General features: G+C 38.9%; 1 protein-coding gene across 3 annotated transcripts in view; it reads right to left on the reverse strand.

Moving 5' to 3' along the window:
• The window catches only part of EDIL3 (EGF like repeats and discoidin domains 3), a 231,626-nt gene that overhangs the window by 11,494 nt on the left and 192,156 nt on the right, over positions 1-27,976 (reverse strand). For all 3 annotated transcript variants that reach the window (XM_063421632.1, XM_063421633.1, XM_063421631.1), the window contains one exon: positions 2,015-2,170. In XM_063421632.1, the coding sequence (XP_063277702.1) occupies positions 2,015-2,170 (156 nt within the window). The remainder of the gene's footprint in view (positions 1-2,014; positions 2,171-27,976) is intronic.

A 27,976-nucleotide genomic window follows, 5' to 3' on the forward strand; every position in this document is an offset into this window, starting at 1 on the left:
CACCCCCAAACTACATATTTTAGTTTGATGTTTGTTTATCAGAGGCTGAGGTCTTGACTCAAATCAAATGAACTTGTTTGTTTCCTTTGTATAAATTTAGATTCAGAAATCCTAACTTCTAATTTCTAATGAAGTGCATTTGATCTTGTTGTGCTTTTAATTGATCTTGACTTGTTAAAGAATCATAATAATATGCATCTATTTTATTCCCAGGGATGTTAATTTATACAGGGTGTGATGTGTTTAAATGAGACAACAATTAAGTGTTTTCCATTGTTCCTAATAGAATATGTGTGTAGCAATTAACAGTCCATCTAACGAAGAGGACAAAAACAATTTAAGTGCTGTGGCCAATGGTACAAACAAATGTAGACTAGAACAGTACTTTAAGTCAGAGTGCATTTTCTTTCAGATTTGCTGTGACTGTGTTATCACCAGGGACTCCAACCCACGTTATCCTTCAGAAGAAAATGAATGCAAGCATTCACAGCAGGAGTTTGGCTTAGAGAAGACATTTCATACACAGCAGAACTTTCCCTCTCTTTTAAAATGCCAGGGATTTAAAATAGAATGTGTACGAAGTACTGAAGCCACTATCTGTCACTTAAATTGAATGCATTTGTGGTATGTCTGCAAAAGGTGAGCTGTTTGTTTCCAATTTTTATCTGACAACCAGTTATACAGACATATCCACAGCCATTGGTGTCAGAACCTTCTGATCTAGGTGGCTAAACCAACTGATTTTGTTCTCCTAAAATCGTTTAGGAAAAAAAAGACTCCGTTTGGGTTAAAGCCACAGTGAGGTGACATTTGGGTTTCAGGAGTGGGAATTCACAGTGTCATGTCTGGATAGCAGTGCCTGACAACGCAGGCACAGATATACAGTCATGCAAATACTCAATCCAGTAATTTAGGGCATATTCCCCCAACCAATAACATTTAATCAATCAGTTGAAATCTGTGCAATGTGGGAGATGCAGTTGTCTAACTGTATCATTAGGGCTCCCTGTACTCACACAATACATTTTGATGCATATCAAAAGTTTTCTCACTGTTTGAAAGAAAATTGATTGACTTATGTGAAGAGTATGTTGGTTTATTTCCCAAAGATTTTTTATTTATACTAAGAAATACAAGTGGAAGTCTGAACATTTATCACCCTGAATACCCAGATTTGAGGTGTTATCAGATGCATCAGCCATCTGGTATTTCAATAAATTTATCTTTTGTTTCAATCGGACATAACCCCACTAAGACATTTAGTAAATAATTCATATTTTGTCATCTTGGTTAATATTTCCCTAAGCAAGGAATATGCTTGATTATTTTTCCTAACAGATGCTATTATGAAATCCAGGTATTTGCAGTATAAAAATGTTATGCAGTTTAAAAGAAAGGTGTAATGAATAATGACAGAAAAGTTAAATGCTTCCAGGTAAATCAATCACTAAACCTATACTTTCCCTATGCCTCTCATTAAACATTTGCAGAAGAAGCTGTGAAACTTTTTTTATGCTTTGTATTCATTTTATAGCATAATAAAAACAGTATTTTAAGTGGGTAATCAAAATAATATTTTCATTTGAAACCCTAGCCATTAATTTGCAGGGAAAAAAAAATCTGTCCAAAATGGCTGGGTAACAAGGATGTGCTTCACAGGAAATCACCAAAAATTGCCCATACTTACCAAATAATGCCCTGAAACACTTATTGTTTGACTATACAAATACACTGCAATTTATACAATTTCTGCTCTATAGTTAAATGAAGAAATATCTCAGATTAATGGAGAACTGTAAAGTTTCATCCCCTGTATTTAACAACATTAAATCAGGTGCATGGCACTGGTCAGTGTGATATTACTGCCCTGTGAATGTCATTGTGTTATGCGACTCTTACTCACCTTGAATCCAACCTGTGGGAGCCCACACACTTGGAAACCCGTAAAATAATCTGCAGACTCTCATCAGTGATGTTACCACAACCAAAATACCAATTTTTCTCTTTGCTTTACCTTGTCCTTCTTCTGCTTTTCATCCTGGTATATTTTCCAGTGCTCCCCATCGTTGCTGTAAGCAAGCTTGTAGGACCCCACAAACTGGACATGGCCAAAATCTTTAGCTCCTTGAGTGATTATCCCCGTGATCTTTGTAGGGATGAGCAGGTCAATCTAAACAGAACAGTTTAAAATTAAAACAGACAGAAAAACCACCACCACCACCAAAACCCCTACAAGAACAACAAAAAACCCCAACAGAAAGCAAAAACAACAAAAAAACACCAAACAAACAAATAAAAAGAAATACATAAAAAAAAAAAAAACGAGGAGAACGATTAGAACACTTTCTGTTTCCAGTCTGGTTTTGCAACACACCAAAGCAAAATGGTGCAGCTCCCATCGTGGTTCTCCCATTGTGTGCTGACACATGGACAGTAAATTTAATTTTCCAAGGTCTAAGTCAATCAATTTACCTTTATTTTCCATTTTTTCTTTTTTCTAACTTCTTGTATATATCGCCTAGGGAATAATCTCACACCTTACTTCATTGTGCTGAGTGTTATACAGGGCCCCAAAAATCCCAGTTAGTCTATGGTAGGAATGATCCGTAGCTAAAAACTGTTCCCATGTGCTCCTAGTAATCAGAATACACAGCTGATTCCCCAAGTGCCTTTCCATTTCCTTCTCAGTTCATGAGCCCATGCTTTAGTAACTCTTAAAACATTTGCTATAATGCTTCTTTTCTTTCTGAAATTACTTCTTAATTTATGTCTTTCTTTCTTTTTCTACCTCAAAAGCTCAAAGTTTCTCAATTTTTTTTTTTTTTTTTTTTTTTTTTTTTTTTTTTTTTTTTTGACTTCTTTGTTTTATAAGCTTAGCACAATACTTTTTAAAAATGCAAGGCGGGAGCCTTAAAGCCTTATAAAAATCTGAGCTTTCAAGTGGTTTCCACATGAGTCAGCATGTCTGTGATCAGTCCTGTTTGAACCAGAACCCAACTGAATGTAAAAGATTTGGACCAGATGCCTTGGATTAAAATCATCAAGAAAGAGAATGAAATAACAAAAGTAAATTGACCTAATAATGTAATTTCAGAGACAGAGTGAAGGAGCTGAACTTTCTATCAAAACTGATATTTTCTTCAAATTTGAGAATGTAACTGAGGTGTCCTCCAGCAATATGGCAAGCCAGTAAAAAAGAAATAAAAAAAGGGTGGATTTATTTCAAACAATAAATAGCTGTGAGGCAGTTGGCATTTTTAATATTGTCCCTTGAATCTGGTGAGAGAGACTCAGTAAAAATATTACAGTAAAATGAGAGGAGTGCTGAACTCCACAAGCAGATGAGTGACATGTTTTTACAGAAAAAAAGTAAATTAGAAAGTGAAGAAATAAAGAATCTCTGGCCAATGAAATGCTGAGGGTCAAGTGCTGGATTTTTGGGAAGCTGAAGCCCCCTGAGCAAACTCATGTTGAATGAAATGTGGGGCTGGGCAGAAGAACAGATGTGCTGTGGAGCATGATAAATTAACCATGAGAAGAGAAACAAAAAACAAATGAGCTTGAGAAGTCAGCTAGTCCTAGGCAGTGCCTTTGAAAGAGGGACATTGGGGTTTGGACTTGCGTCCCAGGTCAGGTTGGATGGGGCTTGGAGCAACCTGGGATAGTGAGAGGTGTTCCTGCCCATGGCAGGGGGTGGCACTGAATGAGATTTAAGGTCCCTTCCAACCCTTCAGACCATCCTGGGTTTCTGTGACAACGTAAAGAAGAAAACACAGAAAAGTGTAAGAGTACATTTATAAGAATAGAAGAGGAAAAATTCAGTTTAGAGCAATCAAACAAAGGAAGCCTAGAGATCCCAACATTGGAGCAGATAGTAACAAATAACAAGTAGTAAATCCTTCTAAGGAAAGTAACAACTTAAAATGTTCAATATGGAGAAACCAAAACAGTGAGGGGAAATGTCAGGGTCTGTAGATGGATCAAGAATTTTGATTTTACCAGAATGAGCTAATTTATCACCATGATACATTGCCAGTAGCAATGTTGGGGCACTCTAGGATATGAAGGAAGTGTCCCTGGGAGGCAAAACACTTTCTCTGTTCTCTTTGTTCAATGGAGAGAGAGAGGGACTCAATCAGAGCAGGAGCCTGCTTTGGAAGCCTTCATGGATGGTTTGAAGAGACTTTTCTCTTCTGTAAGGAGTGCAGGGGAGCTGGGTCGCACAGCCTAAGTGGGCCCCTGGGAAATGAGCACTGGTAATTAGTATGTCTTTCATGTATTAATAAACACTAGGTCTCCAGACCTTGCTTCCAAATATTTTGTAGTCTAAATGAATAGTCTGTTTTCCTAAAATGACTGATCTGGTAAGGAATCACTGACTGGTTAATCACTAAAAATTTCAGAGTCAACTTTAGATTCTCTTTATAAATAATTTGGATATTAGCATTTTACAAGTGTAACCTCTTTTTAGCAGAGAATGCTTCTTATACTAGAAGTTAATGTCTCTCCGGTTAACTTGAAAAAATGCCTCCACAAAACCAGTTTTTTATTATTAAAATGTTGAAATTGAGCTGAGAGGATTTCACAAATATTTAACATGGCCGTGACATTCAGAGTACTCCTCATTGAAATTCAGAACAGGGAGAAAAAAAATTCTCATTTAGATTCAGAACAGGGAGAAAAAAAATCTCATTAAGATTCTGGGGATTCCAAAGGTAGAATCACAATAAATCTTTATCATCACATAGATCCAGTGTTAATAAAAATGTCCTATTAATGATAGTTTTGTGCTTATAGGACATAGCCAGTGGCCTTGCCCTCTTGTTCAGAAAATGATGTGGGAAGCTGGATGGTAATTTGGCATATGCTCAGGTTTGGTTTTTTTTTTCCAATAAGACTTAAAAAGGTCTGTGTAGAATAGGTGTGTGTGGGCTTTTAAAAAAGTGAAAAAGGAAATAACGAATAAACAGACTCTCTTCTAGGTCCTGACAATACAGACAACACTTATTGCTGGAGATGAAGGAAAAGAATACAGGATATAGCACATTTCCATTTCCATATAGCACATCATATTTTAGCATCTTATTTACTTATTTATTCATAAGCAGATGAGAAGTCTTCAGGCTATAAAGATCATTATTGAAATTAAAGAAATACTTTTCTTCATACAAATTCTTAATACAAAGCTTTTAGTTTGTAGTCTAATTACCTTTTATCTTGCTTTCTGTTCTTTGTATTGAAAGATTGAAACTATTGAAACTACTTTAGAGCAGAAAGTTAAGGAGAATTAACACCATGTTCTAGGTAAAAGATCTGCACTAAAGCAGCTTAAATGAAAGTCATAATTTCCCATCAGGACACAGAATTCTTTTATTCAGTTATACACAACCAGTGTGTACCCTTCAAAGCTGAATGTGATTAACAGTATTAGAATGTGGCTCTGGCTTTTTCAGTGCAGCAGAATTTGGAATTTAGAAGGAGCTAGAGGCAATTAGTCTGCAACTGATAGGATCATTAGCTGGTTACAAGAAGAACCATAGTCTACAGTTAAAGTACATTTCTACAAGCAGCTGATCAAAAGACAGTTTAACATCCTGTGTCTGAAAGAACCCTCTTGGGCTATAACCATTGCCTTTTCCCTTTTCCCACCTTGTTTCAGATGTTACAGACAATTCAGGGTGGTTGGGAGGAGAATAAATTTAAGGAAAGCACAAAGATAAATACATCTGAGTGTGAAACGTTTCTAATGAAGCACTTGCATGGACGTGCAGCAGGAGCTCAGTGTTGGTGTGCAGTTCATGGGATGATCACCAGAGATTCCTTGCAACCTCAACCATTCTCTGGTTCTCCCACCATACTGCCCAAAATGCCAGAGGCTGGGAAATAAGCACAGTTTTTTCTGCAATAACACTCGCAGACACCACAGGGGAGCAAGAGCAGGCTTGTAAAGCTGACAACACAAAACAGGGTGCCTGCACAGCTGTGCTGCAGGGCTTCCACTTCCAGATACCCTGGACCAACTTTTGCAGCATGTCTTATGGCTTAATTTAATCTGAAGGGAACCCATGCTTTGTGAGGATAGCCCATCATGTGAACCAGTGCATGAAAAGTGAAGATGTCTTTAAAAATAACACACTCCTCATCAACCTTGCAGTGTCAAAGAGGGAGAAAGAACCCTCAGGATCCAGGGAGTGCCAGGGTCTGCTTTACAGTGAAGATAATGGTGAAATGGCTCACTTGACCTTCATCTGTTCATAATTTCAGGAGTATTTAAAATGTTCAGTTTAGTCCTATATTTATACAGACATTATGGTTCTGTGCCCAGTATAGCCAATTCTATGTTCAGCTTTTCTTGTGATTTTAGATATGCCATTTTTTTCCCACAGGTTCTTTTTTTCTTTTCTTTTTTTCTTTTTTATTTTTTTTAAATTTACCTTCCTGATCCTCTCCTGATCCTCTAGACTATGCTTTTTTTTTTTCTTTTCTTTTTTTTTAATCACTCACCAGATAACACTGATGAATGCTGGGCAATCTTAATACATGTGGCAAACACTAAATCACTGGGAATAAAGAAACTGGATCTATCAAATATGACAAGAGGGAGTCACTGCCAAGGTGGGGACAACTCTTACCCTTAAGAGACTGAAAAAAGAAGGCCACAGCTCTGTCCAGCTGCTAATTCACCAAAGTTCAGACCTACCTATCAAATATCCTGATATTGCAATGAGGTCTCAGATTATTTCGAGATGCTTAATATACTGGGTGGAAGTTATGGTTGGACCCCACCAAGACCCCATCAAGAGAGTCCAATGTCCTTTCCAAGTAAATAATCTGTCCTAAGTAGGTTATTTACTTTTCATTTCAGATCTCATGATTGCCTTGATTTTTCTGGGGTAAACTGGCACAGTCAGAACTGTTACATCTACCCTAAGAAAAGGAGGGACAGGATTGCAGTGTACACAGCAAAGAGGCAGAAATGCAGCTCTCCTTATCTTATTGCATCAGATGAAGGTGCTTTGGAATCTCCTTCATACACAAAATCTGGATATAAATGAAAATTAGTGCTGGTACAGTGTGCTAGCTGTGCTAGCAGATGTGCAAAAATCTGTCTGTTTCTAACAACATTTTGCCAGCAGCTCTGTTTTATAAATGGAACTTCAGCATTTCAGGCTTTTTTTCCTAAAGGGTCATATTAAATCCCCCAAAAACCCAAACCCCAAACCAATCCCAAACAATAATCCATCATGACCAATTGGATCTAAAAACTTTTATGGGAAAAAAAACAACTGAGCAACTATATGCTCTCTGTAGAGAAATCTAATTTTTATCACAGCATCTCCCATAGGAGAGGGTTTTTACTGTACAGTCCCTTAAATAAATATAATTAGGGTAAATATCTAATAATACAACCTGAAAAAAAAATAAAGTAAGTTACAACAGAAAATGAATCGTGCTGGAAGAAGCCATAATAACTTGATAGAAAGAAGCATTTTTTTGGAATTTTATCAATATTCCACTATATAGGATTTTCATGCTTCCTTGGTAAAATAGAATGGAAAAAAATAAAATAAAATAAATAAAAATAAGAAGAGTTTTTATTTAGTTTGGTATGTATTAGCTATATCAGCTGTCATATGTTTAAAATTAAACTTCTTTTCAAACCTACGTAAAGGTGGGTTGCTTTCAGATAAAAGAAGACTGGCGAGTCACTCCTTTTCTCCTTAAAAAATGTGGGATTTTTTTCTCGTTTTTTTTTCACTTAAGCTTAGACCTTCAACATGATTTTAACACTATAGTTTAATGCCTGTAGTATTCTAGGCTATGATAATAAATACTGGTCTTATTTTCTTATTGGTCTTAATTGCTTTTCCCTCTGAATGACTTTATGGCTGCAGTAACTGCACTAAAGAAACAGGTTAGAAAGAATTCCATGTACTATCAGCTGTCCCCAGTACAATTTAAAAGTGATAAAGTGAAGGGTGAAGCTTGTTGTTTGAAATCTCCATGGTCCATCAAAAATACCTCTCAGGCCATTATGTTGAAAAGTGTGGAGTAAAACCCATAACTAGGCTGAAAAGTTACATTATTTCCACAAGCAACATCTTAAGAAGACATTATTTCTTAAAAAAGTGCAGAATGTGTGAATCCTTCCTTATTTACATACTTAATAATCCCTGTTATATAGCTATTACTGGAAAAGGAGGAAAAACCCAGCTAAATTACTACAATATTTTTCAGCATTTCAGTAAAAATTCAGATAAAACAGATGTATATGATCAACTGTGTGGCCATTTTCAGAACAGTATCTATTTATTGCAGACCTGCTTTTCATAACCATACTTTACCAAGCCATGAATAATCTCATTTCACTGGTATTTCAAAAATTAAATATATTAAAAAATAAAGGGATTTTTAGCCTTGAGATCTGGATTTTTAAAAGCACCAGAGGAAGACTGTTACCCATTTCCGCTGGGACCTTTAAGGCAAAGGATATGCTGTGGTTATATCAGCACCCTGGTAAATCCTGCCCACAGCACACACGACGTAATGCTGTTTTCCTCCTGATCCTGCAAACCAGAATGAATTCCGTGGATCTGGATAACTCTCACAACTTATCAGGGAGTACTGGTAAGGAAAATGGTAATACCAGGTATTTTAAGGTCTGAAGTAAAAGAAAATTTATAGTTTTGAGATGATAACCTCAGTGATGATTAAATCCATAACCTTTCCTCCTACCACTGGGTATTTCACATCTGTGCATGGGATATTCTTGCTGTAATTGTGATTAGAGGATTTTTGCAGAGATGACACAGTTGGCTGCATTGGTACCAACAGCCAAGAAACCACTAATAAAACCTCTGTCTCTCTGCTGTGGAACACTTAGAGCCCATCAGCCTTTGAGGATGCCAGGAGATTTAAAAACAGCCTATTAAATTACCAGTGATTAAGCAGGCTTAGACATCTGGAGGGGTTCGGAGAAGCCTTTGAGCTGCTTTAGTGCACTCCAAGAGCTGATAAAATCTGGGGCACTGTCCTGTGTGAGGTCAATCACTTGGAAATCTTGTGGGAGAGCCAAGGGGAGAACAAAAATTAGCCATTAAAATAAAGCAGAGAGAATAAAAAAATAATATGATCATGACACAACACATTGACAGTGTGTTCTGCTGCTTTTCTGTGAAACTCCTCAGCTGAACATTACTGCTAGCAGTGGCTGTGCAGTGCATTGATCCTACCACCTATTAATGGACAGAAATAGACAAGGAAATGAGAAAAGAAATTTAATTTACGTTCAATTCTTTATGCAATAACCAAAAAGGCAAAAATCGCATAAAATTTCATCATCCTGTATGATAATAAGAAGTAGTTTTATTTCTGGAAGACACAATCTGAAGTAGTTCTTGCTGAACTTACAATAATGATACTGAGAACTCTTGATCAAATTTCTTGGCTATGACTAAGGATGAAAATATAGCACAGAAAACAACAATTACACAGTTAAAAAAATTTAAATATTGACTATTTACATTTCTGCTTGTCTTACTTTTAACTTATAAGTAAAAAAAAAAAAATCACGTTGAGATGATAAGATTGTTCCACTCTCTTCAGATATAGAGAAGAGTAAGACAGGAGTTCTGTTGCCTCTCTTTATTTTACTAAAATATATCTTTAGTTGATAAGGAAACGCATCAGTAAGATTTCATGTGTGCCAGTTCTCTGTCCCACTGGAGAATACTTAGTTTTCTGTTAAAGACCATTACTGATAATCTTTAGTGCTGGAGTGAGTAAACAGTAGCAAAATACTGCCCAAAATACAGAGAAGAAAATTTGAAATATAAACAGAGGAAGAAGGATGTATTTAACCATAAATTTCAGAATGACACTTGATGGAAATGTGAGGACTGAGCAAGTTAGCATTTCATGGCAACAAATCCAAAGGCTTCCAGGAGAAATATAGGTGTCTTTGCTTGCATTTTTCCTGAGTTTTTGGCATGTTATATGTTTTAAACAGAAAACAAAGGTCGGTGATGCAATGCCAGGGAAGACAAAAAGCCTTCCCTACAAATGAAATATCACAACTTCTGCTTGGCTTTCAGTAGAGAGGATGAGACAACAGCTTTTATGGCAGGACTGATAAATGTCTTTGTAAAAAGTGTTGGGAAAATAAACAGGCTCATCCAATGCACAAGTAGGTAGTTTTGTTTTTAAAATTAAAAGTAATGGCAGTAATATGGAAGTTCATTATTTACCTGGTTGCTTTTTTTTTCCTCGGATAATTAATAATGTTGCAAATATTTTCTGCAGCACATAAAAATGTCTCAATAATATATGAGTATCTCGGCTACAGATCGACGAGCAGAGTGAAGATAAGCTTGCACACCAGATACTGCAAATTGGCTAATAATTAATATAACTACTGAACTGTTGAAACACTAACGAAAACCTGCCTGTAAGCAAAGGTAAGTCTGCCTACAGGATGAGTGGGGTTAAGGCTGGAAGTTTCTATTTGTGTTTAAAAGCTCTGACTGCATAATTCTTATTTTCGTAGGAAATGTAGCCAAGACAGCATCACTCAGCCATTGTTTCTAAGAATGACTTTGCCCATTTGTCACCAGGGATTGTTATGCATAACCTGTTCCATACAGCTATGCAGCTGTAGCTATAAACCAAAAATGTCAAAATTGTGATACTAGACTTTGAAAACAACAGCAAGCTTTTTTTGTTTGGTGTTGTTTGTTTGTTTTGTGTGTGTGTGTGGTACCCTCTAAAATGTTAGGGCAAGCCTTTCTTTTTTCAGTGATACACTATCAATAAAAAAAAAATATAAAATGGGCCCACTATCGTGTAGAAAAACAGCTTTGGCTTTCTTAGCCAGGGAAGTATTTTTCCAGGTTTACAGAAGAAATCAGATTTCTTTTGCCTTTCGGACTCAATGTCTTGTCACTTCAAGGCAGTAATGTCATAATACACTTTCTTGAATGCAATTAAAAGGTCTATTAATCTTCATTCTTCAGGACACAAGAAAGATTATCTGTTATTAGTCAAAAGGACACCCTGGAGCCCTTACTGCAGAGCTTGGTAAATAGAGCTCTGGTCAAAACAAGCCTGGGCTCCTGGCAGGACAGACCCAATCCTGGGACTCAGCTCTGCCTTTGATCTGGCACAGATTTATTTTCTTGGCTTTCCAAATGCCCTGTGAGGCGCTACTGGTTCTGCAGCGCCCGCGGGGCACGCGTGGAGCACTGGGCACAGCTGATTTCAGGGATTAATGCTCTGCTGAAAGCCTTGGCCAGGAAAAAGGGTGTATTTAGCCATAAATTTCAGAATGACACTTGATGGAAATGTGAGGACTGAGCAAGTTGGCATTTCATGGCAACAAATCCAAAGGCTTCCAGGAGAAATATAGGTGTCTTTGCTTGCATTTTTCCTGAGTTTTTGGCACGTTATAGGTTTTAAACAGAAATCAAAGGCTGGTGATGCAATGCCAGGGAAGACAAAAAGCCTTCCCTACAAATGAAATATCACAACTTCTGCTTGGCTTTCAGTAGAGAGGATGAGACAACAGCTTTTATGGCAGGACTGATAAATGACTTTGTAAAAAATGTTGGGATAATAAACAGGCTCATCCAATGCACAAGTAGGTAGTTTTGTTTTTAAAATTAAAAGTAATGGCAGTAATATGGAAGTTCATTATTTACCTGCTTGTTGTTTTTGTTTGTTTAAAACTGGAGCTAGGTGGGAAAATATTTTCCTGTTCCCCAGAGTTAAAGAAATAAACAAATCTCTGTCTGCTGTCAGAAGTGAAAAAAAGCCCCCAAAATGTAGCAAACCAGCCAAACAAAAAGTAACCAAACCCACAAACCCCTCCCAAAAGAAACAAACAAATACCCCCAGACACATTAAAGCCCACAAACATTCTGAGAGATTAAAAAATGAAGCATTTTGCTTTTAAAAGCACTGATCTACATCTTGTCCATTAGGTCTCCTTGACTCAGGTTCACTTTTGGTTCCAGGTATTGAAAAGAAGGGCCATTAGAATGGACTTCCAAATTCCAGAGAAAAGTAACAATTGTGTAACTTTTTACCATTGCTAATATGTATGTATTCAACTGTAAAGCCTACATGATGAAGTTCCATGAAAACTGATTGACTGGGATGTACCATAAAAATTTCAACAAAAAACTTGGATTAAATCAACTTTTAAACTGTTGAAACCCAAATTTTAAACTAGAACCTACAGATGCAGTAGCAGCCAATCAAAATGCACTATATTAAGTTAAATAGTAACTAAAGCTGGTCTGCAACCAGATCTTTAGCATTCAGAAGTATTAACAAAATTGATTTGTCTCTACAATGTGAATGTCACTTTTCATATAGTTAAAAGGTTGACCCTTTTAATAATGGAATGCATTTCTATAGAAGAGATTTCAAAATCATATACAAAGTTCTTTCATTTGCAGAAGAATTGGTCTGAAAGTTGAAATATGAATGCCAAAAGTACAAATATGACTGTCAAAGTATTTTAAATTTAGTAGCAAACTTGAAAATGCTGGATTTTCCCCTAGAATGTTTTCTATGCCTTTTCACATAAATAAGAAGAGTACCTCAATTATTATAAGATTTTTTAAATTAAAAAATGACAGCTATTCCATCCTTTGTTCGGTTAAATAATTAATCAAAGGAGCTCTGATGTTTTACTGCACAAGCAACAGGGTAAATCAATGTAGACAGATTATTTCTTATACTTATCTGCATGCTTCTAAATTAGAAATAGAAATTGACACAGAAGACTGGAGGTGGGCAGAGAGTGTGGTGGTTGAAGTTTTGTCTATTTTGGAATTAAGGATCTCTCCCTATGCCTCGACAGAGCCATCTTCCTTACAGAAATGACAGAATTTATGTGAATGACCCCTAAAAATCATATCAACACTCAACAGTAATTTTTAAAAAATATTTTTTCTTCATTTTTTAAAAAAATAATTCACTCTGTTTGCACCCTAACCCAGGTGGAAGCATGAAAAGGATGCAGACACATAAATATAACCATCCCAGCCTTTCATTCAACATATAGCAGTCTTAAAAATTTCCTTATAAAGTTAAGAAAGTTAGGATCTGGCTGACTGAGGGTGAAAGAAAAGTCAAAAACGATGGTTCCCTCAAAAGGAAAAGCGGACTAGCCACTTCCTGAGTTATGGGGAAAAAACCAAAACAAACCAACCAACCAACCAAACCCCACAACACACCAAAAAAATCCCAAAAAACAAAACCAGTTTCACAACTCAAACACAACCTTGAGTAGGTTCCTGTACACAAGACCTCTATAAGCCCTCCTGGAATACACAGAATGGACTCAATGACTGTTCAAGGTCTAATCTTTAAGCTGATATTTGAAAGTCTTGTTGTGGATAAGTTAAAAGTATTAAATAATACCACTATTTCCAGTATAAATAACTATAAATAGGTTCCAAACAACATGTTTGCTGCCTTCTGCAATTGACTAAATAAAGATTTAGCTAGAAACAAGTTATAGGCCATTTTCTGGCTGAGCAGATTAGTAAAAATGTTTTGTTTTAATCATATATTCCAAAATTCACTGGGAGTACTTAGACCACAGCTAATTGCAACCAATATTTTAGAAAAAGAAGAAAACTAAAGGGTTTCCTTGAACCAAGAACAAAGTAAAAGAGAAAGGTACAGCTATGGCTGGAAAAGTGTAAAGCATCCTCTCAAAAACATAACTGTTTCTTACAGTCAACAAGGCTGGATCCCAAAGAAAGTAATATCTGAAGCAAAATATTTGCAAATTCTATATTTGCATATACCCACACAACCCCTGCTGACATCTGGTCCATCTAACAAAGAACTGCACAGAGAAGGAACTCTGCTCCGCCATGAAACAGCATAGAGAGAAGAAGTGATAAATTATTAATAAAGTCAAAATCTTAAAAGTTTTGAACTCCAGCACACAGAGAAGTCTGTGAAATCAGAGCATTGAGAAATCTGAAAAAAAAAAAAAGTATTTTCAGTTCTGGGTGATGTGTTTTCCTTGTAGATCCATCAGGCATCTCCTCTCCTCTCCTCTCCTCTCCTCTCCTCTCCTCTCCTCTCCTCTCCTCTCCTCTCCTCTCCTCTCCTCTCCTCTCCTCTCCTCTCCTCTCCTCTCCTCTCCTCTCCTCTCCTCTCCTCTCCTCTCCTCTCCTCTCCTCTCCTCTCCTCTCCTCTCCTCTCCTCTCCTCTCCTCTCCTCTCCTCTCCTCTCCTCTCCTCTCCTCATCTCCTTTCTCTTATTTTCTCCTTTCTCTTCTTTCCTCCTTTCTCTTCTTTTCTCTTGTCTCTTTTCGTGTTCCCTTGTGTTCCTTTCATAAAGCTTAATCTTTTAAACAGCTCCTGCAGCCTTTGCTTTATCAGGTGGTATCCTGGTTTGAGGGGAAGTGAGGTTTTCAGGAAGCTGAGGTCAAACCAATCAGTGGTCAGGTTTGAATGTTGGCACCTCCAGTGGCCACTGAGGGGTTAGACTCGCCTCTGAGGACACAAGGGGTTAAAAGCAAGGACTCCCAGAAGGATTTCCTCTTTCTGGTTCCGCTTTCAGGAGAGGAGCATCTTCTCCTCTGCCCAGCTTTCAAAGCTGGGTGGGGGAGGGGAACCATGCGGCCGGGCTTAGGTAGGCCAGTGCCCTGGGGGGTGGGGAAAGAGAGTGAACAGGACTGGAGCTGGGCCAGCCCCATCCAGGATGGAGGGGTGGGGAACTTTGGAGGTGCCTTCCGTTCCCACCCCCCTCGTCCCGTCTCCCCCGCCCACCCCCAGGGAGAAGGTGCCGAGCTGCTGCTGCGTGTGGGAGCTGCTGGAGCCTGCCAGTGCCTGAGCCTGTGGCCTTGCTGGGCGACACAAGCTTTTAACTCTTTCTAAGGCAGAGGAGAACTGTTCCCAGACATTGATTCTCATGGCTGGTGGTTTTAGAAGAGAGAGAGAGAGCCTGGGACCAAGATGATAAAGCACGATGAAAAGGACCCCCCCGGATCGGGTAGAGAGGAAGAGGAGTGGCTGTTGAGCTGGACTTTTCTTGCGTAATGTTAGCCATAGATGGACCCTGAACTCTCCTGAACATAAATAAGACTGTATTGGGGTGGATGCATTTTGGCTCAAAACCAAAGACTTTGTGACCTATTCTTGGAACCCTCGGCCCCAGGGGTAAATGTGGGGGGGACTGCTTGTCCCAAAATGCGAAGATGGCTGGTTTTTGGTACTTGGCCAAACATCCTTAAAGAGCCCTTTATGCGGTTTTGGTCCATGGACAGTGGTGAGAGCACTGGACATGGAGAGGAGGGTGTCACCCTGGCAGACTTCTCCGGGTGGTGCCATGCGTGACATGGGAACACGGGAGGGTGGACCTGTGTTTCCTGTGGGGGGTCTGTGGTGTGAGAGAGACTCCTCTCTCCCTGGATGGATTGAAGATTGTTTTTTTTTAAGGGATGATGACTTTGATTGGGAACCCAGGGTTGTGGAAGGTTTAAGCAAGTAGATGAGGGTAATGTGCTAGTGTTAACGTTAGAGCATGCAAGGGATGGAAATTGGGGAGAGGAGAAGAAATGTTCTGGGAGGCTTTCTTTTCTGATTTTGAGTGTTTGGGTTTTCTTTTCTTGTCTATTGTCTGTTGTTATGTAGGTTAATAAAATATTCTTTCTATTTCAAGTTTTAGGCCTGCTTTGCTCTGTTCTTGACCACATCTCACAGTAGTTCAACAGGAAAAATATACACTCATGGGTGCACTGGCATTTGGCCAGCTTCAACCCATGACAGGGGGTATGAGTTTGGTTTACCAAAACCCAGTGTTTACTATCGGAGAATCTGCACTGTTCTATACAGCAAATTTCAGAGTCAACCACATTTATGAAACCCAGAATTTTTCAGTGAACTTTGAGCATGGGAGGTGCCATGACACATCCACTGTCTTACTATGGGGGTTAAAATTTTGTTTTGGATGTATAAATCAGAGAAATAGGCTTGACTATCTGTCAATTGCATGTTGCAGCAAAAAATCTATAAACCTATGTGTCAATGTATATTAACTTCTACCAGAAAACAAGGAACTACATTGTCAGGCAGACAGAAATAAAATATCTTTGGCTTCTTTTTGAAGATGCATTTCCATCAAGAATTCAAATAAAAAGTTATATTTTCTTCACTGCCTGTAAGTAGATGTTTCTCACTCATGCATTGCAATTCCATGGAGTGGACTGTTCCCTAAGGATTTGCTCTGTAGGCAGCAGAAAATATACCCCTATTACTATAACACAAATCAGCAGTAATTTGTGTCTTGCAGCAGATATTGTGCTTATGCCAGATGACTCAGTGAAGGAACATATTTTTCAAATTTGCTACGGTATCCAATAGCAAAAATGTTTGCTTTTCTCACAGAAAACCTGCATTTTAAAAAAGCAGAGGAATTAATAGAAAATTTATATATTTTGAGCAACATCATCTTTAATATTTTTCCTCAGTGACTGATTCCCAGCAAGTCTTTGCAGAACTGCCTTGCCACCAGCCTTGCCTTTAACCACCTGCCTGGGGTACACCCTCGGGGAATATAACTGCTGTGTTTTCCCCAAATGTCACGTTAAACTAACCAGACTTAAAGGCTTTGTGGAACTGAGTGAGAATATTCTGCTCAGAGCCAGCCCTGTGCTGCATTTCAGCTGGGACAAAAGCACCTTCGTTTTAGCCACAAAAACACACACCAAAAGTGCTGATTAACCTCCTGAACAAGTACCAGTGTAGTTATTCCCACAAGCTCCCCTAAAACAAACAAAAACAAACAAATTTGACTTTAGGCACACAGGTCCAGGCATCAGAGATCCTGAGTTCGCAAGGAGTTACAAGCTCGGTGAACTTGACCTTCTTATATCACAGGTCTCACCCCAAGGTACACATCATCCCCTAAGACTTCTGACTGAGACATTCCAGTCCTTTTAAACTGCAAAACCACTCACAACAGGCAGACAAAGTTTTTTCTTCAGATACTTTTGATTTTAAGGCAGAAGAGGTTTATATTGGATATGAGGACAAATTTCTTCACTGAAAAGGCTGCCCTGGTGGGGCCCCCACTCCTGGAGGGATTTAAAAGGCATTTGGATGTGCCTCTTGGGGACATGGGCCCGTTGTGGCCTTGGCAGTGCTGGGAGAACAGCTGGACTCAACGGTCTTAGAACTCTTTTCCAACCTAAGTGATTCTATAAACAGTCAAAGGATATCCTGATTTAGAAGTACCTTGTGCATCTCCACTGAAAATGGTCCATATTATGAACAAGAGCAACAGGGCAGACTGGGAAAAAAATCTGCTACAAAAAGCATTGATTTTCTTAGTAGAAAGTGGATAGCTTGCTCACAGCAGTGGGTTTACTTGTGGCACTCACACTAAAGTAAATAATCTCTGAATTTACAACAAACATACACATGACAGTATTTTACCTGCATTTCCAAAATTACAAATGCAATCAGACTGTATAGATCCTCATATTATCTTTTGCATTCAGTAATTTATTTTAGAGTTTAAGATGAGAATCATATGATGGCTGTAAATTTTGAATTTTTGTTTGAACTAAATACTTGGAGTGCAGGAAAGGGACTTTTTGTAAGAATCAGTAGTACCAGGACAGGGGAGAATGGCTTCCCACTGCCAGAGGGCAGGGCTGGATGGGATCTTGGGAAGGAATTGTTCCCTGGGAGGGTGGGGAGACCCTGGCACAGGGTGCTCAGAGGAGCTGTGGCTGCCCCTGGATTCCTGGCAGTGTCCAAGGCCAGGTGGGATATTGGGTCTTGGAGCAGCCTGGGACAGTGGAAGGTGTCCCCGCCCATGGCTGGGGTGGCATTGGATGGACTTTAAGATCCCATCAAATCTAAACCATTCTATGATTCCATGATCCTGTGTCCTGCTGGTGCACAAGAGCATAAATACCAGAGGCTAAATCAGAGGCCTGCATTCATGCTTTTAAAGTTACCTTTCCCATATTCCTTGCTTCCATTTTTTGATTTCACATTCAACAACCAAAGAGAACCTTAAAGAAAAAGCAAATGCATTTCGCTTGTCCCAGCAACACACGTTTGAAATGGACAATGTTTTTTTAGAAATGAAACGAAAAAACAAGCCCCACATAATCCTTATATTTTCCTGGGAGGTCTCACGGAAAGCCCTCAGCTGGCTGGGTTTGGCAGTGAAATTATCTGCAAGCAGCAGCCTGGCTGTATTTTGATTGCCTGGGAGCCAAAAGGAGTCTTAACACCTGCAGGATCCTGAAAGAGCTTTTGTTTCAGACCCTTGTAGGGTGGCATCAGCTCTGGACAGTGGGTGGGAGGAGCACCCTGTGGAGACTCTTTAAATGGCTGCAGCTCAGAAGAGCAGAGGGAAACATGACAGGTTTGCATAGTACCAGGGAACACGATTCACCCCTGGTGCTACACAAACGACTCATGCAGGGTGGATGGAAAACCCAGGCAGAAATTCTTATACAAATTTTGGAAGAAAAACACAGATTTGAATGAGAGAACTCTTTCAGTACACCTGGAGGGTTCTCCCTTGTGTTCTGGAAGTCCTTTGTTTAAAAAAAAAAAAAAGTAATTTTATTATAGAAATATTCACATTTATTCCTAATTTGTATCAAATGTCTCTATTTTTATCTCTACTTTTACCTCTATGTCTGCATCTATGTCTATGATCATCTCTATCTCTATTTATCTCACCTATCTCTATCATCATCTCTATCATTTGTATCTATGTTATCTATTTCTATATCATCTACAGATGTACATACACACACACAGAGAAAATATATATTTACACATATTCAGACATACATATTTAAAACACAAGCAGTTTTTGCTTAGTTGTTTTTCTGATCTCTCAAGCTGTTCTTGAGTTTACATATGCATACTCCCCAAAGTACTTCTTAATGTTATTCTCCTTTAAAAGTCTAAATTATTTGTACATTAAAACCAGCCCTTACCATTGCACTCTGTTCCCCCATGCCAGGAAGAAATATATGGTGATTTTTATGTTTTGTAGAGAGGTATAAATGTATTTTCAATAAATTGAACTGCAATTAGGTGAAAGTAGAAGCAAATTTCAAAAAGAAAAACATTGCTGAACACAAGCAGGAGAAGTGAATTTCTTGGAGTAGAGGAAATCAAAGCCCAGGAGATGCAAAGCAGGTGATAAAATGAAGAAATGAAAATAAAATTGTGGATGATGTTGTGGCTGTGGTATCTGAGGCATCTATAACAAAAACCTCATACCCACAGCTTGAGAACTTTTATTTTGGTGCCAAAGACATATTGGATGATATCAATTCCCTAATCATTAAAAGGAACCCTAAACCCATGTGAAATATTAAAACTTTTATTTACATTCTTTTATTTACTCTGAGGTTGATGTTTCCTTCTGTAGGCCTGCACTACCTGACTGGTAACCAGGAATGTTCCAGTATATTCTGAAAGTAGAGGAAATTAAGAATATGGTCTTCCTGTTGGTGGCAGCTAGCCTGTCAGCTGGCCCCATGAGAAATATCCATTTTCTCTGCAAACCTTGTCTCAGCTACATCCTCACTGGTGCATGCAGGTGATATGTTATTTGCACATCAATTCTCCCTCAAATATTCTATTTTTTTTTTAATATTGTAGGAATAGCCTCCTTTTATCATTGCTTCCTGCACCATTTTTACATGCACTTACTCTTACTAACCAGTATGCTGGCGTTTCTGAAAATCAACAAAAATATTTTAGGTCAAAATAAGACAAGCAAAGTTTTACTGGACACTGAAAATGCCTTTAGGCTGTTGACAAGTTCTTTGCTACAGTTCAGTCATGTCCTGTGTGTCTTAAATTTGCCACTGCGACAGAAAGAAGGGTTTTGCATATGGAATACTGTGTTTTCTCTCTTTATGGTTTCTCAGGCTGCATATCAGAGAAAGTCAGGCTTACTTCTGCATAGCAGATGAAATGTAATGATCCTGGAGAAATATGGGACTAACCTTTCTGAGGAGAAAACGCTGAATTAAAGTAAATGAGATGGGACTTGCCAATATTTTTTATGTACCACTTAATGTAGACCTCTGCAATATATATTTTTATCTACACAAACTCCTTCAGGAGCCAAGCCTTTTCTAAACAGAATATCAAGTCAATATGAAGTAATACGACACATGTTTTTTTCCTTCCTAAATGCTGATATTTTTACCTATACTAAATCTTCCATCTGTTGTTCCAAAGGTATCTTTGCATAAATTCAAACAATACATAGCTATGTACTCGCTGAAGTGTTGCCAGACCACCCCAAGAAATTGCAATTTAATCCATGACTAAATAGAAATAGCAGCACTGAAGAAACTATAGGTGTATCACCTATTTTTCAGGTTGATGCTTTCCCTCAAACTGATGCAAGGAACTGTGAGACACGAACGTTCTTCTGCCTTTGATCTTAAATTAATGTGGCTTTCATGGGCTCCAGAGGGGAATATGTTGTGAGTTACTCTCTCTGTTCCCAAGAGCACAAGATTAGCCTTACTTGTCTCTTGTTCCACTGCCTGGAACAATGCTAGGAGCTGTTGCAGCAGTTACACCACCAGTCTCAGGCAAAAAATATACAGGTTAAGCTTCCCACAGCTGCCCAGTTAGGAGTATTCATATCAGACTATCTATTTGTTTCATAATTTGTTTCCAAACCTGTTCTACTACTGAAAGGTAGCCATGCAGTCACCTAGGCCTCTTCATCTATCTTGTAATCTGCTTGCTTATTTAAAAAATTAAACTCTGTGATTTTTTTTTTTTGTTTTACTCCACTGGAACATAAAACCAGTCGGTACTTCCTAAAGAAAGTATTTAAAAAGTGCCGTTCTTTATTTTTGACTTACTGCTTAAAATGTAACTCATAGCAGGTTCACCACCATAAACCATCCCACAGACAGCTGATTACTTCAAGCACCCACCTGAATTTAAATACAGGTTAGAAATGTGTCGCCACAGCCAGAGATTAAATACCTATAACTGCATTTGGTCATTATAGTAACAAATACAAAGAAAGAGTTGTTATCATGCAACATTCAGCAATTGGTTTCTCTGCTATTAAATTTACCTGTGTTGGAGCGATTAATGCTCAAGCTTCTCTAGTCTCATAATTTGGTCCTCTTTTGATGTATAAATGCTAAATGCAATGGATGCAGAATATTTAGTGTGGGAGGACAGACAGAGATAGTGCTGAAGGCAATCTTGCCCCGATATATTGCAGCTGTGTTAATTACCAAGGAGTGGGAACAGCCTTGCCCTCACAGCTGTGGGTGTGATAAAAGGGTGAGTTGCGTGGGAGGGGGTCAGTGGGAGATTGCTGGCTGTGCTGTGAAGAGGGAGGGACAGGAAGTGTGAGCGGCAGAAAGGGTGAGATATTGTATGGGGGACAGACAGGGTTAGGTGGCCGTGCTGGGGACAGGAAGGAGTGAGCTAGAACTGCAGAAGAAAGAGAGAAGAAGAAAAGGAAGACCCAGAGCTGTGTGAAGTTGCCCGTGGGAAGCTACATAAAAAAAGTATGAGAGACTTCTAGATAACAAGGTGCTGATGCTTGAAGCCTTCTTTGGTGTTTGTCATACCTTGTCTGTCAGTTTAGAGTCTTGACAAATCCTGTACTCCAAATGTGGCATCGCTGAGGTGGATGAAACCATGGGAGGCAGGAGGACAGGTGGTAAAGGCATGTAAATGCAAACCTCTGTTTGTTTTAAGGGGATGAAACCTCCACAAGAAAATTAAATCAGGATGTTGACAACACAACTCCAGCTGCTGCTGTTTCAAGACATCACAGTTATCTTTATACAAATTATTTTTCAATGTAGGTAGATTCTACTGGATATTTCTGTAGTGTTACTGACTGAACTTTTAAGTGAACAGAGTCTGGTACTGGTGTTACTTTTAATTGGAAAAATGTTTAAAAGATTCTGCCCTTTTTTGTCTGGGAAGTGACACACTTATATTATAAAATCAATATGCACCTCAGGATACCCTTATCAGCTTGCTAAATCCCACAATTTTGGCACAGTAGACAGCAGTGCAAAGGTGTGGATTACAGCTATTGAGCAAAATCTCCCCATGAATTTGAAAAGAAATACAGACACCATTAGTGACAACATTACCACCCCTGGGTAAATCTGATTTAATTTTTATTCTGGCAGGATGACCAGTGCATGACTGTAATAGAACATCCAATCTAATGTGCTGCTTCAGATCAATGGGTTTGAACATCATGTGAGGCTTCAGATGGATCCTGCAAGAACAAGTCACCACTTCACCCATTGTGATGCAGCTAATCAAGAACAGTTCACTAGGTCTTGCAGCATACTTTGTGTTAAGTATGCATAAAAACTCAGTAAAAATAAAATGCAAATGCGCTGACAGTCTCACTAAGAAAGGTTAAATATTTTTACAATTATTTTGCTATTTGTTGAAGTATTTAGTTATTTATTTCTCTATATATGTGACTTACAATTGAAATTATTGGTTTTGCCCAGAGAAGCTGTGGCTTCCTGATCCCTGTCTGTGTCCAAGGCCAAGTTGGACACTGGGGCTTGGAGCACCCTGAGACATTGGGAAGTGTCCCTGCCTGTGTGTGTGAGGCAGGGTGTGGCACTGGATGGGCTTTGAGGTCCCTTCCAACCCAAACCAGTCTGGGATCCTCTGAAATTTGGAGAAATTTATATTTTGGAACATATCTACTAATTTGGAAGCCTGTACAATAATTGGTGAAAATTAAATATGACAAACACATTGAGTTCTAAAGTAGGATATCTAAACAGATCTTCATCAGTAACTTGCAGCACTGATGCAATATCCACTGATCTGCTGTAAAAATTAAACCATCACAGGGGGAAAGATAAAAACCAGACTTAGAAAAGTGTATCTTGCAGGTAACACTCCTCCTTCTTAGGTGATGACAACAACAGACAACAGGAAAACACATGTTTTTTCTCTTTTGGGTGGGCACATTCTCATTTCCATGCCAGTTTCCTGGTGCTTCTCATGCTCCCTGTAATATTCCCTCACAGCAACTGCAGCAGTTTGTATTCCTATGATGCAGTGCCAAGCATTCAGGGTTCCCTCACCACTTCTTAGTCTAAATCACTCATTTTTTTACTTGGTGAAAGCTTTGGCTAACACAAAGTGCCTTCACCTCCATCAGGGTGTAAAATCTTTCACCCACTGTTACAAGCAAGAGAATCCTGAGAGTCCTTAAAGCAAAAATTTAAGCTCTTGTTGCACTCACATTTTAAATCTCTATTTTTTCACCCGGATAGCATTTATAGTGGACTAAGCCAATTATGATCTATGCCTTGGTTACTTACTCATCAATATGCCAAAACCATGTTTGGATGTTACAGTAAATTAAGATTTTGTACATATTTTGCTATCAGCATCTTCCCTATTTTCCAATTAAGTATTTAAACCAGGCTGAAAACTCTTCATTTATGTAAATCAAAGCAGCTGTCAGTACTTTTAAAATTTGATTATTAGTAACTGTCCAATATTCTTCTGTGAAAAACTATTTTATGTCCATCTACACAGTAATTTTCAATTCCTTCATGAAGTACAAGATCCTCTGTGCAATTTTCCTGCATAGCAGAAAGAATATTCTGAAGCTCACTTGACATTAACACACATAATAGTAATTTAAGGGGTTAGAAATACTGATAATGAAGCAATTATTGTTAGGTAATAACATAAGATGTGTCGTTTTCCTGGCTACCTGCTTAATTGCCATGTAGGTGATTCATTCCACGGTGAAGGTATGTCAGCCATATAACAGGAAATACTGCTGCAGAGTGCTTGAGATGAAGAATGCAGGAATCAGAGGAATACATGCACACAGAGGATTTATAAGATATGAGGAAGCTTCTTGGCAGACAACAGGTACTTATTACCCTCCTTGTCCACCTGCCAGTGCCTGAGGGAAATTTCCAGCTCAGTGATATGGATGAAACCAGCAGATCTGCTAAAAGCAAATCCCAAGTGCTTCATTTTATCTGTCCACACAATCAGGTTGCCCTCACTGCCAACCCCTAGGATTGTCTCCATTTACTGAGGGCTGACTGGAAAAAGGAGTGTGTCAGCTTCAGGAGATGCTGGCATGATGCCATTTGTAGAATTAAAATTGTTGTGGAGGGATGTATTTGAGATTATTAGCCCAATAATACTGAAAAATAAAAACCTGTTAGGTAATTATATTAAAATTGCTTCAGCTGAAAATACTGCATAACAAATTTGGGTAGACCTTTTTTTTTGGTAAAAGGTAACCATGTCACCTCAGCAGAGTCAATGAAGGGAACAGTGTGTTTATTTATTTATTTATTTGTGTCCCAAAGAGGCACCTCAGGTAAGTGGTATTTCTTTTTTGCCACCCTTTGAGACTCAAGAGGTGAGGTGCCATTGACTTGCTCATGTTTGCCTAAAGGGGTTGAGGAAAAACGCAGACACACCTGTGCACAGTAAAGAATCATATCAAAGTTATCTTTTTACAGGAAACATCCCATGGTAAAACAGAACAACAGTTGCAGGACATGATTCTGCAGAAATAAACCTGAAAGCTCTATAAACTTAGGGTGGCACCCATAAATCAGTCTTTTTTACTTTATTCCTGAGTAAATGAAGTTATACAAGCTCAGTGGGGAAAACTATTTTGATTGCCAGGCTACACATGTGTAAATGTGAAATCTAAAAAAATGACCCCAAAAAACCCCACTCAATACCCACAAAAACCCCCCAAACAAACAAAACCCCCACACACATCCAAAAAGCAAAATATATTCATATATATACATATTTATATATACATATATATATATATTTATATACAGGCACATATGGAGGCATTTTTCATCAGTTTTCAGATGAGGGAATTCCTCAAGCCTGGTGTGTTCTGTCTGTTAATTTCTGATGGGTTTCTTCCTGTAAGTACTGGATGGCATTGTGTCCTGTGTCCCCTTGGACACAAACCTTCTTCTCACAGCCAAAGAAATCACTTGTCAGAGTTTCTCTGATCTATCCTGCGCTGTGTAAAATCCCCTCTAAAATCTGACTGTTGATACCCTTTAGTTCCTGTTGCAAATCCTTTATCCACAACAGGCAGTGTCTTATTATTCCCTGATGGGAGTATAGAGAATAAAAGGAGGTGCAGAAAGCATAAAAATCCAAAATTCACAGAGTCTATAGGTGGCTGCTGGTATGGACTACCACTACTAGATTGAGCTCTTAGTGTGAATATTTTTCTTTAATTTGTATAAACCTGCCACCTGCTACACTCCTGCATCACCATTTAATTCTTATATTGTGAAAAATGCTTCATACTTCATACCAAACCTGCTTTTGTGCTGTACTCTTCTCTGACTTTTTGGTTTTTTTTGGTTATGGTACCTAAGATAACTTAGAAGATTTGACTCAAATTGAAGAAACCCCACATCTGAACATACACTAGCTAGCTACTTTTACCTCTGGTGCAAGTGGGCATTGTTTCTCCCGGACGTTGATCTTTCTGTGGAAAAACCTACCCAAAACCTCCCCCCAACATTTTGTATAATGCGTTAGTTAATGGCAGTTCTTGAGCTGTAAAAAACCTCCTAAACAGCCTCCTACAGCAATGTGGTCCTTAGGTTGGTGTGGTAAACTAATTGATATAACAAACAGAACTGCCTGCCTTTTCATTTTAATTCCTGGTACATGACAATTAAAATCAGCTGCAGTTCAGTGAGGAAATCTGTGTTTTAACAGCAGTGCTTTTTTAGAGCTATGGCATTGGGTTTTGTTTTAGGCTCTTCACTTTAATCTGTGAAATAATGCAATGACACAACGCAAAGTGACAGATGATCAAATTGTCCAGAAATCTCCTTGTAGAGTCCCTATTTCAGTTTTAAAGACCACATTGCTTAAATGGCATAAAGTGCCATACTAAAATGAGATTTACAGGTCTCTGGAAAACTAAGGAATGGATTAAATTTGAATAATTAATTTTAATGTTTTCATTTATTTTCTTCTGCATTAAAGTTTAACTTGCTTATATGTTTTATATGCAAGAAATAAAATCGAATTCCCAGGGTTCGGTTCTCATTTCAGCCAAAATGAAATGGAAAGGCTCGTGCAGTGTGGGAGGACTGCAATGTAAATTGATTAGCCACAATTTCCACCTTCTGAGTGAGATACCATAATAGGTGACAGACTTTTTTTTTTTTAAATCACAGAGCTAGTTGCTACTGAACATGACAGCACTTATTTACAATTGCTCCATTTACCCCAGTGCCATTATTCCACTTGAAATTTAACTTTTCAGAGGGTCAGAAAATTACAGCGCTGGGGTCCTTCACTACCCATCCTCTCTTGCTCTAATAGAAGGTGTCATTATTGTTTCGTTAGAACTAAAACTAGATAACTTTTTATGACATTTTTCCATTGGAGTGCAATGCAATCAGAAAACTGAAAAAATTGTAGTGGAATAAAAAGGTGCATTTGCAGAGATAGAAAGCAACTCAGATATACAACGTTCTCATAAGACACTTCCTTCATTCTCTTGTATTTTTTCTTTGAAGTATATTTTAAATGGAAAATTACATTAGAATAATTAAAAAAAGATTAAAAATCATGTTGCTTATATTTGCAGGGTCATATTCCATTACCAAAACAAAATTATATACAGTAGGGTGAGAAATAAAGAAAATAATAGGAATCCTGTTAAGACTCTCTAATAATAACAACCCCCAAATAGCTCTTAAATTCTCATAATACAGAGATTTAATTTTTAATATCAAAAGACTTTCTAGGACTATGAATTATAGCTGTGAACCTCAGAAAACAAGACTTCTAAACTCCTCTCAAATGAAAACAACCCTCCTGATATGTTGTGGAAAGCAGTGCAGATTCTACTGTGGCCCTGCCATTTATATGTGTCTGTGTACTTGGGGGGAAGTGAAAAATTAAAAGGTTTGGCAGCAGATGCTGTGAAAAATGGTTCAACACTAGCAACTAAAGAAGCAGATGTTTTAAGGCAGCTCTGAGGAGGTTTTTTTTGAGTCAAGTGGTTCTTTCAGTAGAGGCAGACCTGCACGGAAGGCATAGCCAGGGTTGCCTAAGGAGCAGGATGAATGTGTCATTTTCATTTTTTTAGCCACCACAAAACTCTGGCTTCCATCACCTCCTCTGGGCCTGGCTCACGTTCTCCTGATATGTGACCCAACTTGTGAGCTCCTGCTGAGGTGCAGAATTCCTCATCTGTGGCTGAGGCTTACACCACTTACTGTGCAAGCGTGAGGATACAACTCATGCACAGGAGAAAGGTGTGATGTTTCCAGAGGCCCTGTTGGGGTGAATGAGGAACCTCAGTGACAGGTGATGAAAACAACAGGGCTTTCTTTGTTGAAACATGGAATAGTCTGGGCTGGAAGGGGCCTCCAAGACCCCCAAGTTCTACCAATGCCAAAGCCTGCCAAGGCAGGGACACCTTCCACTGTCCCAGGCTGCTCCAAGCCCCATTCAGCCTGGCCTTGGACACTGCCAGGGATCCTGGGGCAGCCACAGCTCCTCTGGGCACCCTGTGCCAGGGCCTCCCCACCCTCCCAGGGAACAATTCCTTCCCAAGATCCCATCCAGCCCTGCCCTCTGGCAGTGGGAAGCCATTCCCTGTGTCCTGTCCCTCCAGCCCTTGTCAATTGTCTCTCTCCATCCTTGCTGCAGCTCCTTCAGGCGCTGCAGGGCCACAGTGAGGTCAGCCCAAAGCTTCTCCTGTGCAGGCTGAACAATGTCAGCCGTGCCAGCCTTTCCTGCCAGCAGAGCTGCTCCGTCCCTCTGCTCATCCTGGAGCCTCCTCTGGCCTGGCTCCAGCAGCTCCAGCTCCTTCCTGTGCTGGGCCCCGGGGCTGGGGCAGCTCTGCAGTGGGGTCTCAGCTGAGGGGGCAGAGGGGCAGAATCCCC

This window comes from Prinia subflava, chromosome Z (assembly GCF_021018805.1).
Source record: "Prinia subflava isolate CZ2003 ecotype Zambia chromosome Z, Cam_Psub_1.2, whole genome shotgun sequence".
Classification (NCBI taxonomy): domain Eukaryota; kingdom Metazoa; phylum Chordata; class Aves; order Passeriformes; family Cisticolidae; genus Prinia; species Prinia subflava.